Below are 16,576 nucleotides of genomic sequence, written 5' to 3' on the forward strand. Positions count from 1 at the left end.
CCCCCCCCCGATTACCACGGTGCCCCCGTTTCCTGAGCCATTTTCCCAGCATCCCCTGGGGTTGGTGCTCTAGGGCCGCAGCTGCAGGGGATGCTGGGAGTCTGGCTCAGGGTGGCGGGGTCTGGGGGCTCCCTGGGAGCGGGGGCTGGGGAGTCGCGCCACGTCGGAAGGGCTGGGGCGACCTGCCGCGGGGCGGGGACGCGGGACCACCTGGCATACAGGGAGCGTGTCTTAGTGCTGCCCAGGGCGTGGCCCCGGTAGGACCCTGTCCGACCCTGCCCCTGGCAGTCTGGGGTAGAGCTGAGGGCAGTTTTTTTGCCTATAACATTTTAAACCAGCTCTCCCAAATGTCAGGCCCTGTGGGCCTGCATTTTAAATGTACTTTAAAAACGTAAAGGCCGTATTGGGTCTGACCAATGGTCTTCTCGTAGTAGCCAGTGCCAGGTGCTTTGGGGTTGTTTCCCTATTTGTAGTTGTTTGGGGTCTTGTTGCATCATCTTAGCCCTGCTTAACATGGCATAGCCCGTTTCCCATCTGTATATGCTGTGAGGGGTATTGGTTAGAACAGGGGACTGGAAGTCAGGACTCCTGGGTTCAATTCTTTGCTCTGCTTGTGACCTTTGGCCAAGCTGCTAAATGGGTGGTTCTTGCCAAAATCCTCACTCTGGGAGAAGTGAAAAAGCCTGACAGCTAAAATGCCAGTGGGGGTTTTAGTGCACTTCAAAAATGATTTTTTTTTTAAATGTAGCTTTTCCCCTCGCTTCCAACCCCGGCCTCTTCTTTCTTGCTCAGAGAGAGTCAGAGCGGCTGCTGCTCTAATGACTTGAGTGGTGGACAGGCAGAGTCTCTGCTCCGTCTCCTGTTTGTGAAAATGGGACACCCTTTTCTCTCTCAGTTCCTCTGGAGGGTTCCAGAATGGACTCCAAGACTCAGCTCCTCTAAGCTATTTAGACACTGAATGGGAGCTAGGTGCCTACATGCCTTTGTGAATCTGGGCCTGGGTGGAAATGGTGAAGGGTGTTGCACTGACAATCATGCTGCTGGTTCCTTTGCTGGTCCTGTGGCTCTGGAGAAGCAGCCAGAAAGAAGCCATTCAGACCCCTTTCCTACTTCTGCCTGCTGTCTCCTGGCAGCTGGAGTAGACCTTGCTTATTAGTTCTCCCATACACACTTTCCGGGACTGCAGCGTGTGAAGCGGGAAGCAGCCAGTGCTCTCTGGGGAGAAGGGCTGGTAGTCAATTTGCTGTAGGATAGTGATGATTGGTGCAGGATCCTTAAGTCCCGATTTCCTTTCATCCTGGTGTTCAGGGTTTCTTTTTAAACTATAACAATCTGTTCCCTTTTTTTCCTGCTAAGTGAATTACTGAATTGCCAGCCCTAACTCGGGGTTTGTAGAGCATGCAATGATCACTTAAAATCCATTTTCTGTCTATTGTATTTGCAAGGCACCGTGATCCTTGTTGGATGGCATTCATGAGCCACAGCATAGAGTCACCAGTACTGTGGGCCTTTGTGAATGTGACTCAGGGCCCCTCCCCAGAGGAGCCAGGCTCAATCTGACTTAATGGTTTGGTATCCACCACATAAGTTTGGAGGGGATATTTTGCCTTAAAGCTGTGGAATCTGATCCTTTAGCCCAGTACCATGTATGGCACAGTGAGACACTCTCATCACTCCTGGAAACAAGTGAGACTAGAAATTAACATCTGAAAATTCTAACTCATGAGACCCAGACAAAAGAATTGGGTGAATTAGATCCCAGTTGCCCCTTCCCCAGGATCCTTATTCATGACTGTCCCATTAAACTGAGCAGAATGTGTCCTTCACCCATCTGCGTTCTTTTTTTCTTTTGCCAGCTTTGCGTGGTGATCTCAGGATGGAAACTATACTGTCAGCTAGGCAGATCCGGCAAAAGTTCATTGATTTCTTCAAGGAGCACCAGCACACCTATGTCCACTCATCTGCGACTATCCCCTTGGACGATCCTACGCTGCTCTTTGCCAATGCTGGCATGAATCAGGTAGGACTCTCTCCCAGGACTGTGTGACTTTGGTACTTGTCCTGTGCTTTCTGCCGGAGCAAAGAACTGAGGGGTGCTTAGCCGTGTATATTGTGGGTAGTACTTATCACACTGAAATTCATTCTGGTGAGATATAATGGGCCTGAATTGTTCCAGCAGTTCCCCTGTCAGGCCCCTGGCTGCGGGCTCTCAGTGCTGTGATGTGATGATGATAGATAAGATGTCCCTGGACTCTGGAGGGCCCGGCGCAGGGCATCCCTGGCTGGGAATGGAGTCTGGCCATGGCATCCCGGGGGATGTACTAAATCAGCACATCCCTGGGCAGCTTTTCTCCACAATGATTCTGCTAAGCCGTGGTTGGTGTTTAAAGCCTCCCTCCCTCCCCATACGGAATCCTTGGTGGAGGTGCAGACTGCTCCCTGCTCCTCAGGGGAGTCTTGCTCACACCCAGAAGGCTCTTCAGAGACATTTCCGTTCTGTGCACCAGGCAGCATTTTCCTCATTCCCATTCTGTCATTGCGTCACTAGGGCCTGATCCAAGAACCCAGGCAGTCAGGACAAGACTACAGGCGCTTAGCACCAAGCAAACAAATCCTGTTTTTAAAAAACATTGGTAGTCTTTTATTTTGAATGGGGGGGAGGGGGGAGCATAATTGCCCTCCTTGGCACAGACAGGTGGATGCGGCACCCCTGAGAGTCCACCAGTACTGCTCCTGGTTTGGCAGGAGTGATGGAAAGGTGCCTTAGTGTGGTGGAGTGGCGACCTCAGCATTTCTAAATACACGCCTCAGGCATGTTCTTATTGGCCCACATATACTGACCCACAGAGTGCTCGCTGCCTAGGTGAGTTCTTAAGTTTAAATCATCTTGTTGCTATTTCCTCCCAGTTCAAACCCATTTTCCTCAATACCCTTGATCCCTCCCACCCCATGGCTAAACTGACCAGAGCCGCCAATACCCAGAAGTGCATCCGAGCTGGGGGCAAACACAACGACCTGGATGATGTGGGGAAAGACGTCTACCACCACACCTTCTTTGAGATGCTGGGGTCCTGGTCATTTGGAGATTACTTCAAGGTAAGCTTCAAGGTCAATGGGGATCTGGAATCTAAGCAGAGCTTTCATGAAGTTTAAGGCCAGAAGGGACCATCAGATCATCTAGTCTGACCTTCAGGTCACTAAACTTCACCCAAATACCTCTACATTGAGCCGAATGACCTCAGTTAAACCAGTCCTTGGGAGGTTAACACAAGGACTGTTGTGTGCTGCAGGCAGAGAATGGGAGTGACTGAGATGCCACTAATGCCCATGTTCCCTGTGATGGCAGGGAACTGATTAGGTTGGTTATGCCTGTTAGAGGGCTGGATAAAGGTCTCAGCCAATCTGACCTGAGGGAAGATTCCTTCCCGACCCCAAATCTGGTGATCAATTAGCCCCTGAGCATGGTAGTAAGATGCATAAGTCAGTCGCCTAAGACAGAAAATTCTGTATACCACCTCACAGCAGTGGGGCCATTGATTTGATAGAAAGTAAAAATGCAAAAACGAAGAAGAACGTATCTGAGCATCGGATAGTAAAGCACTTGGGACTCTTATGGGTGGAAAAAGCCCATAGCTGCCTACCTGCCTCCCAGGGATGTTGAGAGGATTAATTAGCTAACGTTTGTAAATCACTTTGGATGTGAAAAGCTCTCTGTAGAATTGTTCTTGTCTGTCTAATCTCTGTACTTTTATGACCTCTTACACGGCACTATCTGAACATCTTGTTCATCTGCACTACAGCAGCATGACCAACATTCATTCTTATAACAATAGGGAATCAATAAAAAATACAAATAAACCAGTACTTTTAAATTGGATTAAAGTCTCCTGGTCCAGTGGGCTACGAAAGGCAAAGCAAATCCTTGTATCAGGCTTTTAGCGTCTAGGCAGGCTATCATCCAGAATGATCATTTTCCAGTGCACTTTCTGCAGCCCTTCATTTGTAGGTGACTCAGACTGCAGGCGTTAGAACTTTGGAGGCAGGGTTCCTGCGGATGTTCTGGGTGCAAGCCGGAGTTAGTGAGAAGGACTTGCTGAGGAGATAGGAGCATAAAATGGGGAAGTGTGATATCCTTGCAAGTGGCTTAGTTCAAGAGTTAATACTGTGCCAAGGAACTTCATGAAGCTGATCAAAGTGCAGCAAGGTGATTAAAATAACAGTTGAACCAAAAATCAACGAGGAAAGAGAGAATCACAGTGGAACCTGCTAAGTGTTAATTTTTTATTCTTTGGCTGATTGTAGGAAGCCATCCAGGGAACCCTCAGTTTATTGATGTATGGGGATTTCCTGGCCCCTGCAAATATTGGCCTGCCTGTTTCAGCTGTCGTTAGCTAAAGCACTCCGGTTCTTGAGCTTATTTGCTATCTAAAAGTCTGAGACTTCAGCTCATTTCAGGTTCTGAGGGGCAGGTGTTTGGCAGAGCTGGCAGTTCAAAGGGGTACTTGCAGTGGGTCTAGAGAGAGGGGCAATCCATTGTGTAGGTTCCAGGCCTCAATTCTTTTCACGCAATGGAGTCAGTGAGAGGATGTTTCATGTGTTCTGTGTTCCCTGTGCTTCCTATTCAGTTTACTTTAGACTTGTGATGTGCAAAGCCTATTCTGAGGCATTACATAGTTTGTGCCTTCAACCCCTGCCTGCTCTGGGTTGGGCTGTGTTGTATGGGTAAGAAGATCTGTTTGCTTTTCCTCACTCACCTTGTCTTTCCTGGTGCAGGAACTGGCTTGTAAACTGGCTCTGGACCTTCTCACCGACGAGTTCGGCATCCCCATTGAAAGACTCTATGTCACTTACTTTGGTGGCAACAAGGCAGCCGGATTAGAGCCAGACCTTGAGTGCAAACAGATCTGGCGGGATTTGGGGTAAGGGCATTTAAAAATATAACTGTTCTTATGAAAACGGTGCTGGTGATAGGTGCAGGCCTGGCAGCCTTGGCACCTGGAGTCCCTTGTTTGCCCATGCCATGGTTGAGGCAGAATAAGCTTCACGTTGTCTCACCAGTGAGCCAAACCACACCCTAAAGGGACAGCCTGATGGGGTGAGAAATAATTCACTCCCCACAGCCCAGTCAGTCTTTGACCTCCCTGCTGAGATGACTCACGTGACACTGATGCTCCGTGGTCTGGCGGCCTCTTGGTTTCTAGATGGAGTTAAAGGTGTAGGCTGCGATCGGTAAAGCCCTAAACGGCCTGGGATGCGTCTGCCTGACAGAGCACTCCTGCGCCATCCTGCTGCAGTAGTGCTCAGCAAAAACGTTTGAGGTGGAATTGCTTTGGCTTGCCAGAATGGGAGCTGCTGACGTGGTGTTCTCCACAAGGAGCCTGTGACTTGGGGATTGCTTTCCTCTTGGGCTGAAACAGTCTGGATCTGCTGATTTCCAGGGCATGCTGCAAAATCTGTCTTTTCAAATGGGTGTTTGGAACGGGAGAAGGCTGGGGAAATTTGAGGGGAAGGGAAGTTTCCATTTAGTGATGATTTAATTTACTGCCATTTACAAGAGCTGAGATCTGCTGCTGCTTTGTTCTGTAGTCACAGATTGGATTTTCAGTGGCACCTGAGCCTGGGCGATTACAGAGATTGAAACAAGTAAAACATTGACCCTGCCTAACCATGCAACCCTTGCCAGCTAGGAAGTGGGATCTCTGGGATTGTAGGTGCACCTGTGAAGGCTGAATCCCTTCAGCATAGGATTACTGGACAGACTCAGGATGTGCAAATTCTCTTCCATCAGCAAGAGTGGGCCATTGCCGTGAAAGAATTAACCTTATACCAGGGTGAATAAAAATCAATGATTTAAAAAAAAAATAAAATAAAAAAAAATCGGATTTTTTTGATAAAATGCTTTTTGAGGGGGAAAACCTATCTAAAGATAGTTTTAATTAGCTCAAAGATATCTCATCACGGAATAGGGATTATAAATCCTAATTTTATAGTATGAGACAATATATTCATGTAATGTTTAAGAAAAGTTTTGTAAATGAGTTCCAATAGTTCATGGATTGGGGACCCAATCTTATGGGGTTCCAGGGGCTGCTGTATAGATTATTTAAATTAATCTTTCTATCTACCCAATGGGACTCAGTGCTCAGTCTAGAAGATACCATCAGAGATGCCTAGTTTTGCAGTTCTCAAACTGTGGATTTGTGTCTCCAGAGATAACATGCTTGTTAACAGCAAAAATGTTTTTAAAGACATAAATAAATAATATATAGAAGTGAGAAATAGCAGACCTCAACCCTATTGTCCCTCTGCAAATTTGTGTACACGGAGTCAATCCCTTCCCTCTCTCTAAAAGTGAAAAGTTTCAAAAAGTTGAATGAATAGAAGATTGTTGGGGGCGGAATAGATCTGGACAAGGAGAAGAAGTCTGGAGATAAATTTGAGAAGGGAGGGACAGGCAGTAGAAACAAAAGTGAAACTGTTTGAGCAGTATATTCCAGAAGTCTTGAGGCCTTTCTGAGTGTAGCCTTCATTGATTTGAGATCTACCATACCATTCTCTCACTAGAAGGGAAAACCTATAATGACAGCAGGCTGTAAGACACCCAGTTTGGGAATATTTTAATGAAGTTCCTGTACCTGAGAAGAATATGTATTAAGGTTATAACAGCCAACAAGAATGCACTTTGATGTAGAAATCCATGATTAAATCGAGTCTTCCTGACTAGTGATTTAAATCATCCCTGCCTTGTATCACTGAAATGGAATCAGAAACCACATGGAAACCCATTTATGACCATGCTCAAGATACATTGCTGGCTGAAATCCCATATACTTTGCAGTGGGAACAGCGGGAGTAGGTGGTATTTACTTCACACGGCATTTTATTTTAAGGAAATGCAGCATGTCTTATTTGGCAATGGACACACATCAGTGGGTCTTCACCGTGGCAGCATATCACAGATCATGTTCTCTGGGTGGCAGAGCCATAAAGCCAAGTGCTTTGAGGTGACACTCGTTAGGAAAAGGGAGTGATTGAGGTGCATCCCGTTGTAGCTTTGTTTAAATAAAGCCTGGGCATTCTACACAGAAGAAAACCTCTAATGAAGCCTAACCAAGGCCAGTGGCCAGCTGCAGCCTTCAGGGCCTTGTCCCTGAGGACAGAAGGTTGTAAAAAATTGATGACTTTCAGTTCTAAAAGCACATGGTGGCACCTTAAAAATATTCTCCATGCAACAGGCCTCTCCCCAGGAGAGATGACTTCTTGTGAATGTGTCAGTTTGGGTGGGGGGCACTTGTTTGGTCCTGCTAGGATGGGAAGTCCAACTGGTAGGTGTTAGAAAGCAGGATCTCAGCTGGGTCTCTCTCAAAAGCCTGTGGGCTCTTCCAACCCATTCAATGAGTTTTAATGAGTAAAAGGTGGTTTCTTTGTTTGCCCCTGAATTGGGGGAGGTCTTGCTCTCACCTCTCTAATTTAACGGGCACTTTCCTGGTACAGACTGGCTGAGAGCAAGATTCTGCCTGGCAGCATGAAGGATAACTTCTGGGAAATGGGAGACACAGGCCCCTGCGGCCCCTGCAGTGAGATTCATTATGACCGGATTGGGGACAGGGATGCCTCGCACCTCGTCAATCAAGATGACCCCAATGTCTTGGAGATCTGGAACCTGGTGTTCATACAGTTTAACAGGTGAGCCAAGAGCCTGCCCCCTCCACACATTTCTTGTTTGATGGAGAATGAGCACTTCACTCTAGTAAAAAGACAGCTCTGGAAAGCCGCAGCACCGGGAGCCTCCACGCTCCAGTGTGAATTGTTCTCGCCAACCCCACAGCTGGCTTCTGAGCTGTCCCCGATGGGTGTTGGGGGAATATGGTTAAATTGTGAAATTTGGGATTTAGGAGGAGGGAGGTTGTAGTTCATCTGCTGTTACCTCCCACTGTTTTTCCCTGTGTAACACCTATGCCCCGTGACTAGCTCCCGCCACTGCTGTGCCTCATCAGGCACAGGGGGCCCCATTAAAACTCCTCTTTCTTCACCCTCCACACCCCAGCAGCTAAGCTGCACTCCCAGCGCCCCATGTCACTTGGTACAGTGTATTTTGTGTGTTAACCATCCTCCCCAAGCAGCCGTTGGGAGCAAATAACCAAGCCCAGCTACTGAGTGGAAAGGACTATCATGGAGCAGTGAGAGCAGAATGTGGCAGCACAGCTGCTCGGAGGCTCTGCAAGCTGCCTGTCATTCAGTGAGAGTCCTTCAGACCAAACACCGGGCTCACGTCTGTGCCATCTCCCATCACAGCCCTTGATCAGTGGGGTTGAGGCTGCTGACCTTTCCCTCGTTCTAGCTCTGGAAGGAGGGCCAGTCTGCCACTGGCCTGTGACTTTGGAATGCTCTCCCTTACCCCCATATACATGAGACAGCCTGTGGCAGCCTCCTGGGCTAGGCTGGGGACACTTATTCAGCCCATTTTTCTGGGGTGAGGGAGGATTTGTTTATGCTGGTTCTAGTTTGCTCTTGAGTGTCTTGTTAATTACCCTCTTATTAAGGCTCCCAGGGGCCCATGTGTATGCCTGCCTCATAAGACCAATGGGATCGTTTAAAGACATGTGGGGATGAGGGAAGAGATGGCAACCCCCCTGCAGCAACCCGTTCAACGACTGTTTGTCTTTCTCCCTGGGGTTGGGCAGAGAGGCTGACGGGACCCTGAAACCCCTTCCCAAGAAGAACATTGATACTGGGTTGGGTCTGGAAAGGCTGGTGTCTGTGCTGCAAAACAAGATGTCCAACTATGACACTGATCTCTTCATCCCCTACTTTGAAGCCATCCAGAAGGTACAGATCCGTGACTGGCCCATTGAACCTGATCAAAATGTATCTGCTTCCCCTGTTATGCATAGCCTCATAGGTGTGCATGGCACCGTGCAGTCAGGGAAGCTGTCCCAGAGGATGGGACCATGGTGACTTCCTAGCAGCTGTGAGAACGACCTGTCATGAACCTAAAAGCGCTTGGCTTGCAGATTTGTACCTTGGTAAGGGTAGACGACTAGACTATTCCGTAGCTGCTGCTTTAGGAGTGAATCTGGGGAGAGCATGTGAGATGTGCTGACCATGAACCGTTTGGTCGTCTTTGAAAGTAGGAGACACCGCCCTCCCCTCTATAGCTGCCTTCCTTTTGCAAGCTTTCTAACTGCACTAAGATTTTCAGAGCCCTAGAAAGCCTGACTCAAAGGGACTTCCATTTTAAACAAACGGACCTGATCAGTAGGCTTGAGATGGCACAGCTCCGTGTTCAGGGCCAAGCTCCATTGGTCATGCTCTGGGCCAGCAGAGGCTGGGAACTTTGCAGAAGCAGCATGTCCCTCCTTTGGGAGTCTTGGTGGAGAGGGTGCCCCACCTCTCCTTTTGATTACTCCCCCCGACCCTGTCTAAGCACTGGGGGAAGTCTCATTGTGCTCTGGAGGGTGCCGCGTCCAGCTCTCCTCAACTGGAAAGACGGGTGGACCCAGTGTGGGGATCTAGGTGGTGAAACTAGGTCCAAAGCCAAACTTCAGCAGCCAGTCACCTGCCTTACTTAAAACCCCCTGCTCCAAGGCTTGCCGGACTATGTAGCTTGACTTTTATAATCCATCTCTGTTAGGTAAGTGGCATATGCTGGCCTGCTGGGTGGTGTCTGAAAGGTGTGCAGCAGAAGAGGGTGGATTTATGCTCCTTTTTGATGGATACATAAAGCCTGAAAAGATTTTTTTCAAAAAGAGTTGTTTTTCTGCTTGCTTTTCTCATTCGGAATATCCCATGTGATCATCTTGATTTTGCTGGAAGACTCTGAATTGTGGATTGTGAGCAATCTTAGCCCTTGGGGTGGGGGTGAGGGGTGTTGAATCTTTAACAAAGACATCCTTTCTCCTGAACGTTTCTCAAACGTTGGAATTGACTAGATGTTAACACATGGGTTTCACTGTCTGATAAAAATCCCTTCCCCAGTAGGCTTTCACTTACTGGGGGTTTCTGATATCCTCATCCTACCAGTCTCCCAGTCATCCACAGAGTCCTTTCTGCAAATGAGTTGACAGGATCAATATTTCGAATATTAAAAAAAACAGTCAGAAAAGCTGCATTTTGGGGGCTTGTTTCTGAAAAGCCTTCCCAGGCCATCTCCATCGACCATAAAGAAACAAAGAGAGGGCCACAAACACGTTTCTCTTTGCAGGTCGCCTTTAAGGCGGCTTTCCTTGAACACCCTCTGGCTTTGTCAGTGAAGGAAGAAGCCAGGCCCTGAAAGCAGCAACAGAGCGTGGTAAATAGAATGGGGACTGCAGTGAAACTGCTTGGGGGAAAGACTTGTTGGCTGTATTGGTTATGCCTGGCTGGAGTCTGTGACCCAACATAGCAAAACCAGCCGTGTCCCTGCCCCAGCTGTCACTCCAAATCCAGTCACTGCCTTCGCTGACCTGGGCTCTGTCTGAATGCTGGAACCAAGCAGTGTCACTTTGCGTGTGCCCAGTGTGCCCTTCTGATCAGGGAGAGCTGAGCTTGGCTCCTTCCAGAGCCACTCGACCTCTATTCCGGGGGGGGGGGGGGGGGGGGGGGGGGGGGACAGCGAGGTAACCTCCTCCCATCCAGAGGAGTGTGCTGCCTCCATAACATTCCCAGCCTCTACTGGCCCTGAGCAAGAAGAGCAAGGCCAGCCCTGGACTTGGGTCATCTAAGCCATGCTGCCGAGCAGAGCCATGTATCTAACCATATGTGTGTGTCTCTCTAATCAGACAAGACAGCAAGGTTCTCCATACCCACTGTCTCCTCTCTCTGCCTAGGGCACTGGGGCCAGGCCGTACACAGGGAAGGTTGGTGCTGAGGATGTAGACGGTATAGACATGGCATACCGAGTCCTGGCAGACCACGCCCGAACTATCACCGTGGCTCTTGCTGATGGAGGGAGACCTGACAACACTGGCAGAGGGTAAGAGTGCATGTGGCACAACTGTGCATTACTGAACCGGGGAGGAAGCCGGAGTGGCGTTACTGCAGGGGGTGTGTGTGTCCAGAGGCTGCAGTTCAGTCCTGGCGATGATGAAATTCCACCATTTAGAGGCAGGTGAAACTTACAGCCATTGACATCTTGATCTTGGAAACAGAGGTGGTGTGATGTCCCCCTCTGCTTTGGGTGCAGTGAGGGTCTTCTCACTCCTTTGGGCATCTGGAGATCCCGCATTTGAACCACCTCCACATGCAAGGCCCTGTTTCCTTGTAACGGAGAAGGCTGGAAGGGATCAATAGCAGGGCTTGGAGCCAGGCTTATTGTGGTTTGGGTAAGTGCTGTGCAGACTTTCCACCCAGTGCTGCCAGTGCATGTCGGTCCTGAGCTTCAGCTTTGCCCCTGCTATTCCAGCTCTGGGCTTGCCACACACACGCTTCGGCCAATGTCCCTCACTGCTGACGTGCAGCTGCTCCACAGAGAGGCAGTTCCCAAGCTGTAAGAATGTAAATATATGAATAGGGCTATACTGCAGGCCTCTGTGTCAAGTAAAGGAGACTGAGTGAGCGCAGTGTTGAGAGATCAGAGGTAGCAAAATCGAACAACATGGTAGTAATTGGAGACCCCCACTAACCACGTAAAATGGTCAAATGTTCCAACTTGGCCCCATTGGGTCAGCTAGTTCTAGAGCACAAGAGGAGAGGTCGTTCTTAACTCGGCTTTAAGTGAACGCACAGGCACCAGTTCAAGAAGGGAGAGTAGTTGAGCCACTCTAACAGTGACCACAATATAATTAGTGTTGATATCCAAGGGGCGGGTAGGCTACAGAAAGGGACACAGCATCATTAACCTTTAGAAAGGGAGATTTCAGTAAAATGTGAAGGTTAGTCAAAAAGGCCCCAAAGCTAAAAATAAAGGAGGTAAACTTCATAGATGGATCAACCCTAGAAAGGGACCTGGGTGTCAAAGCAATGAGATTTAGGATGTCAGGAATGGGGTGGAGAATAACACTGAAAGTAGTAAAATGTCTTGATGTAAATGAAAGGTGTGGCCTTGTCTGTCACTGGTCACCCTATCTTATTGCAGAACTAGAGATGTGGTCAGAGAAGAGTGATGAGAATGATCAATGGCCTGGAAAAACTCTCATGTGACGAGTGATTGAAAAACTGGGATTGTTACCTGAGCAAAGAGAGAGAGAAAAGGGGACGCAGTAGAAGTATGGAAAATACTGACTGTTCTAGAGAAGGTAGATCCAGAAGTTCTGGTGTCTGTGTCTCATAACACAAGAACAAGGGGACATTGAATAAAATTAAAAGGAAGAAAATTCAAAACTAATAGAAGGAAATATTTTTCTACGCAGTGCATAATTAGACTGTGGAACTCATGAACACAGGAAGTCTGTGAGGCCAAGAATTTAGCAAGATGCAAAAAGGCATTGGACACTTATACAGATATCAAGAATAGCCAGAGTGATCATAATTACTGATCCCAACACTTTGGGACGGGATGTGAAACCTTATGCTGCTGGGCGGAAGCTAGGCTCTAACTAACAGAGGGCAGATTATCTCACATCTATTACTATAGGGTTTTTACACCTTCCTCTGATGGACCTAGGCTCTGATGCAGCCTGGCGCATGTTCGAGTCTGTCACAGCTGTGCTGATGCCCCTCAGTCCTGACACCTAGCCCCTCTGCTGTTCTAGTCCTGCTCCCCACACTCTGCCAGCGCACCTCATCTCCCACCCACAGGTGCTGAGGGCGTGGATTCCAAAACTAGGTGGGAGGAGCTGAGGAAGAGGCCCTCAGTCGCATTGCCCATGGTTAGCTGCTGGTGGATCCCACTGGCAGGAGGGGAGGGGTGTAACATCGGAGTGAGGATCCCCTCTCTCTGCGCTGTTCCTGCAGGTATGTTCTGAGAAGGATTCTCCGGCGGGCCGTGCGCTACTCCCACGAGAAGCTCAATGCCCCCAAGGGCTTCTTCGCCTCACTGGTCGACGTCGTGGTGCAGTCGCTGGTAGGTCCCTTTGCTGCACAGTAACTGCATGAGACTCCAAGGTTGTGCATGGTTGGAGACTCCATCCGCTGTCTGACGCTGATCTCTGCTCTTAATGGCTGCTACTTCTGTGTCTGCAGGGCGACGCGTTCCCCGAGCTAAAGAAGGACCCGTATATGGTGAAGGATATTATCAATGAAGAGGAGGTTCAGTTCCTGAAAACGCTCAGTAGAGGGCGCCGCATCCTGGACAGGAAGATCCAGAGCTTGGGAAACAGTAAAACGATCCCTGGTAAGGTTTGTTTTCACTCCTTTCATGCTGAATGAGGCTTCCAGGGAATCCTCCTGCCCCGACACACCAGCTGTGTCCGGTGGAAATCTGCCGCTGAGTCATTCAGGGCTCAGCTGGGCTGCCTGTGAATTTAGCAGAGTGAAAGGTGTCAGATTGATGGTACTGGAGACTGAAGCCCTCTATCACAGCGGGGACAGCTGCAGAGTGAGCCCCCCCAGGCACCATCCTGCCATGGGCTCACCTGTGACCTACAAGATGATCCCGTCTCCATGGCCTATTCAGTCCTTGGGCTCTCTGATTCGGCTGCCAACAATTGGTTCCTGTTCTGGTGGGTGGCGACATCTTACTGTGGACAGCTGTCTGCTAGGGACTGGACTGAGATCCACCTACGGGTGTCCTGCAGGCTGTGACCCCAGCACTGTGACCGCTGACTGCCAGTGCCCATTAGCCAGGCATATCTCCAAGGTCCACTGCCGAGTCTCGTAGGCTTCCCCGTTAGCCGAGGAAGTGTCCCAGGCCCTTTGGGAGCTGGTTTGCTCCAGGTGGGAGGGTTCTGATGGAGGAGTAGTGGGAGACCTGACTGATCTGTTTCTCCTCTCAAGGGGACACTGCCTGGCTGTTATACGACACCTATGGTTTCCCCGTGGATCTCACTGGACTCATTGCTGAGGAGAAGGGCCTCACTGTGGACATGGAAGGCTTCGAGGAAGAGCGGAAGATGGCTCAGGTAAAGACCAGCCCCTCTGCGTTGACCCTACTACAAGGAGTAGGCGGGGGCACAGGTGTGGGAGGACTCCTTTGTTAGTGGTTTAAAGGGACAACGCTCTGCTCCTTTACAACAGGGCGTCTCCTAGGAGATCTGACTCTGAGCACCCTGGGCCATGTTGCTGGGTCCTGGGGCAGGCTGGGGCAAAGCACAAGAAGTCTGGCTGGAGGGCAGATCCTGAGGGCGCAGGCCTCATTTGCATGGAGAAACACTGGGCACCTCTGCCTCCTACCAGGGTGCCTAGCTCCTTGCCAGCTCTCATGGAGCTTTTTTCCCCACTGCCCTCTTGAAGGCTGAATTCCTTGAAGTAAACAGTGAGCAGGTTGCATGAGAATCAGCCCTGCTATCACAAACCTTCACGGGGGGCTGTGCAGATGTCGTGTGGCTTTCCTTCCTTCTTTCTCGTGATCTCAGCAATCAGGAGCACCACGTTGTCCACACAGACTCCAAACCTCCTCCTCTGTGTGGTTGTGGGAAACCTGCCTTTCATCTGCCCTGGCCTGTGTCCCCCCCGGGCTCTATCTGTCCCACGTCACAGGTTCTTCTGAAAATATGCCCTCTTGTGTTCATCCCATTGCTGCCTGAAGCAGACTCACTGATTAGATTTCTTTAGGCTGGGCTAAGACTTCTTCAACAGAGGAATAACAGTGGGTGTGTAGCCAACAGCAATCTCTGTGTAGATGGGTCTCTAGGTCAGGGTTCTCAAACTTTTACTTTCTGAGGCCGCCCAACATGCTCTTAAAAACTCCAGACCCAGCAGGAGGGGACGAGGCCTCAGGGCTTCTGCCCTGCAAGGTACTGTGGCTCGGGGCTTCTGCCTTGCAGGGCGCCGGGGTTTGGGGACCCCCTGAAACTAGCTTGTCGGCCCCCGGTTGTGAACCGCTGCTCTACATGGATCTGGGACTCATGCCACGTAATGCTGCATTTGTGGGACTGGGAAGACCCCTGGCAGAGCCTGTCTCTGCATGAAGGGGGGGGGGGAAGGGGAAACTTACTGCACCTCGGTTCTACAATGTCCAGTGCAAGAGTGCTCCATGCACCCTCATCCTGAGACTAGATCCAAGATGCCCTGGTTTTAATCTACCCTATAGTAATAGGCCTTATTTACAGGAGAGTTTCTAAGAGACTCTCTCCCCCTCCCCCGTTACGGTAGGATGGTGCAGCCTTGCTTGTGGGAGCACTGGTGTAGTCAGGCTTCAGGCCATGCTGTGTGATCTAGGCATGCTCTGAGTGCAGCTGAGCTATCTGATGGTTAGAACCCTAGCGCTCCGCCTAGACCTGTGGTCCCGTCATTGGAATCAGCATGGAAGCTGCACCAGGGCCAGAGAAACCGGGAGCCCCCCACCCCCAATCACTAGTGTAGACACAGCTCCTACAAATCCAGCTGTGTTCTTCATGCTACCCGCTGAGCACCTCCTAGGCGCTTCAGTAGCGCAGAGCGAGGCACTGTGGGTCCTGCACAGCCAGGGCAGGATTGGATTCACAGCTTGGCGGCTTTGCGTCGCAGCTGACTTGCAGTAGAGCGGGCACGGGATGAGCAGAACCCTCGCTAGCCCTTCCCTTTAGCAGTAGCTGAGTAGCGGTGCAGGGAGCGCCCCACAGTAGGTGGATGGGATTGCTACCAAAGTGCTGCCATGGCTGTCGTGCTGCCAGTCACCCTGCTTCAGAGCAGCCTTCACCTGGCGGCCTTCAGGGGGACAGAATGTGGATCCCTGCCATCCCACTGGATTCTTGCCTCCTCGGTTTCTTGGCAGACTCGCTGTGAATGAGGAAAGCTGTGAATATCGGTGTGTTTGATGCAGGTCTACAGCATAGACTAGACTTGGTCCAGGATGTCGGGTGTCCTTTCTGCCCCAGTCATGCCTCCAGCCCTGCATGTGTTGCTAAAGCCCAACCAGCTGATGCATAAGGATTGGATCCCTATGGCAGTACTAAGGGATCTTCTCCCTGCCCCTAACACTTCCACCTGTTGCCATTATCAGCTGAAGTCTCAGGGCAAGGGAGATGGGGCGGAAGACCTCATCATGCTGGACATCTATGCTATTGAAGAGCTCCGCACCCGGGGACTGGAGGTAACCGACGACTCGCCTAAATACAACTACACGTCGGATCCCAGTGGTGTCTACGGTATGTGACAAAGTGTCCTCCAAATGGTTCCCCTGCCCCTAGCCTCGCTTCGTGGGTCTTGCATGGGGTCAGGCCTGGAGGCTAGTCTGCGGACTCTGCCGCAGCTTGCAGCGAAGGCGCCTTTGTGTCTTCCTGCATCTCACGCCTGCCTGGTGATCGGCTGGCACCCTTTAGGGCTGAGGGAGGGGAGAGAACCATGCCAGGCTGACAGCTGCCAACAGAGGTAGGTGGAGGATAGTGCAAATCAGAGGGGCAAATCCACTGCCTGGCAGGAGAAGACACTGACCGTTTGGAGACAGGGAAACCTTTTAAAGGGAACCGATTTCTCTGGCTGCTCTAGGGACTGTCCAGCTCATACGCTCCCTGCCTGATCACTGGGACCCTCTAGTGGTTCCTTTTCACCCCAGCTTTGTATCTGGGCATCCCTGGAT

The 16,576-nt window shown here is 50.2% G+C and overlaps 1 protein-coding gene across 1 annotated transcript in view; it reads left to right on the forward strand.

The window, feature by feature from the left end:
- The first annotated feature begins 1,860 nt into the window (after positions 1 to 1,860).
- Positions 1,861 to 16,576, forward strand: part of LOC112116648 (alanine--tRNA ligase, cytoplasmic) — a 36,204-nt gene continuing 21,488 nt past the window's right edge. Inside the window, exons 1-10 of the mRNA XM_029912024.1 lie at positions 1,861 to 2,020; positions 2,908 to 3,096; positions 4,774 to 4,919; positions 7,495 to 7,686; positions 8,685 to 8,829; positions 10,809 to 10,954; positions 12,874 to 12,982; positions 13,102 to 13,252; positions 13,855 to 13,979; positions 16,001 to 16,145. Coding sequence (XP_029767884.1) covers positions 1,877 to 2,020; positions 2,908 to 3,096; positions 4,774 to 4,919; positions 7,495 to 7,686; positions 8,685 to 8,829; positions 10,809 to 10,954; positions 12,874 to 12,982; positions 13,102 to 13,252; positions 13,855 to 13,979; positions 16,001 to 16,145 — 1,492 coding nt within the window. The 5' untranslated portion in view covers positions 1,861 to 1,876. The remainder of the gene's footprint in view (positions 2,021 to 2,907; positions 3,097 to 4,773; positions 4,920 to 7,494; positions 7,687 to 8,684; positions 8,830 to 10,808; positions 10,955 to 12,873; positions 12,983 to 13,101; positions 13,253 to 13,854; positions 13,980 to 16,000; positions 16,146 to 16,576) is intronic.

The sequence above is a fragment of the Terrapene carolina genome, unplaced genomic scaffold (assembly GCF_002925995.2).
Source record: "Terrapene carolina triunguis isolate 2854851 unplaced genomic scaffold, T_m_triunguis-2.0 Scaffold165, whole genome shotgun sequence".
Lineage (NCBI taxonomy): Eukaryota > Metazoa > Chordata > Testudines > Emydidae > Terrapene > Terrapene triunguis.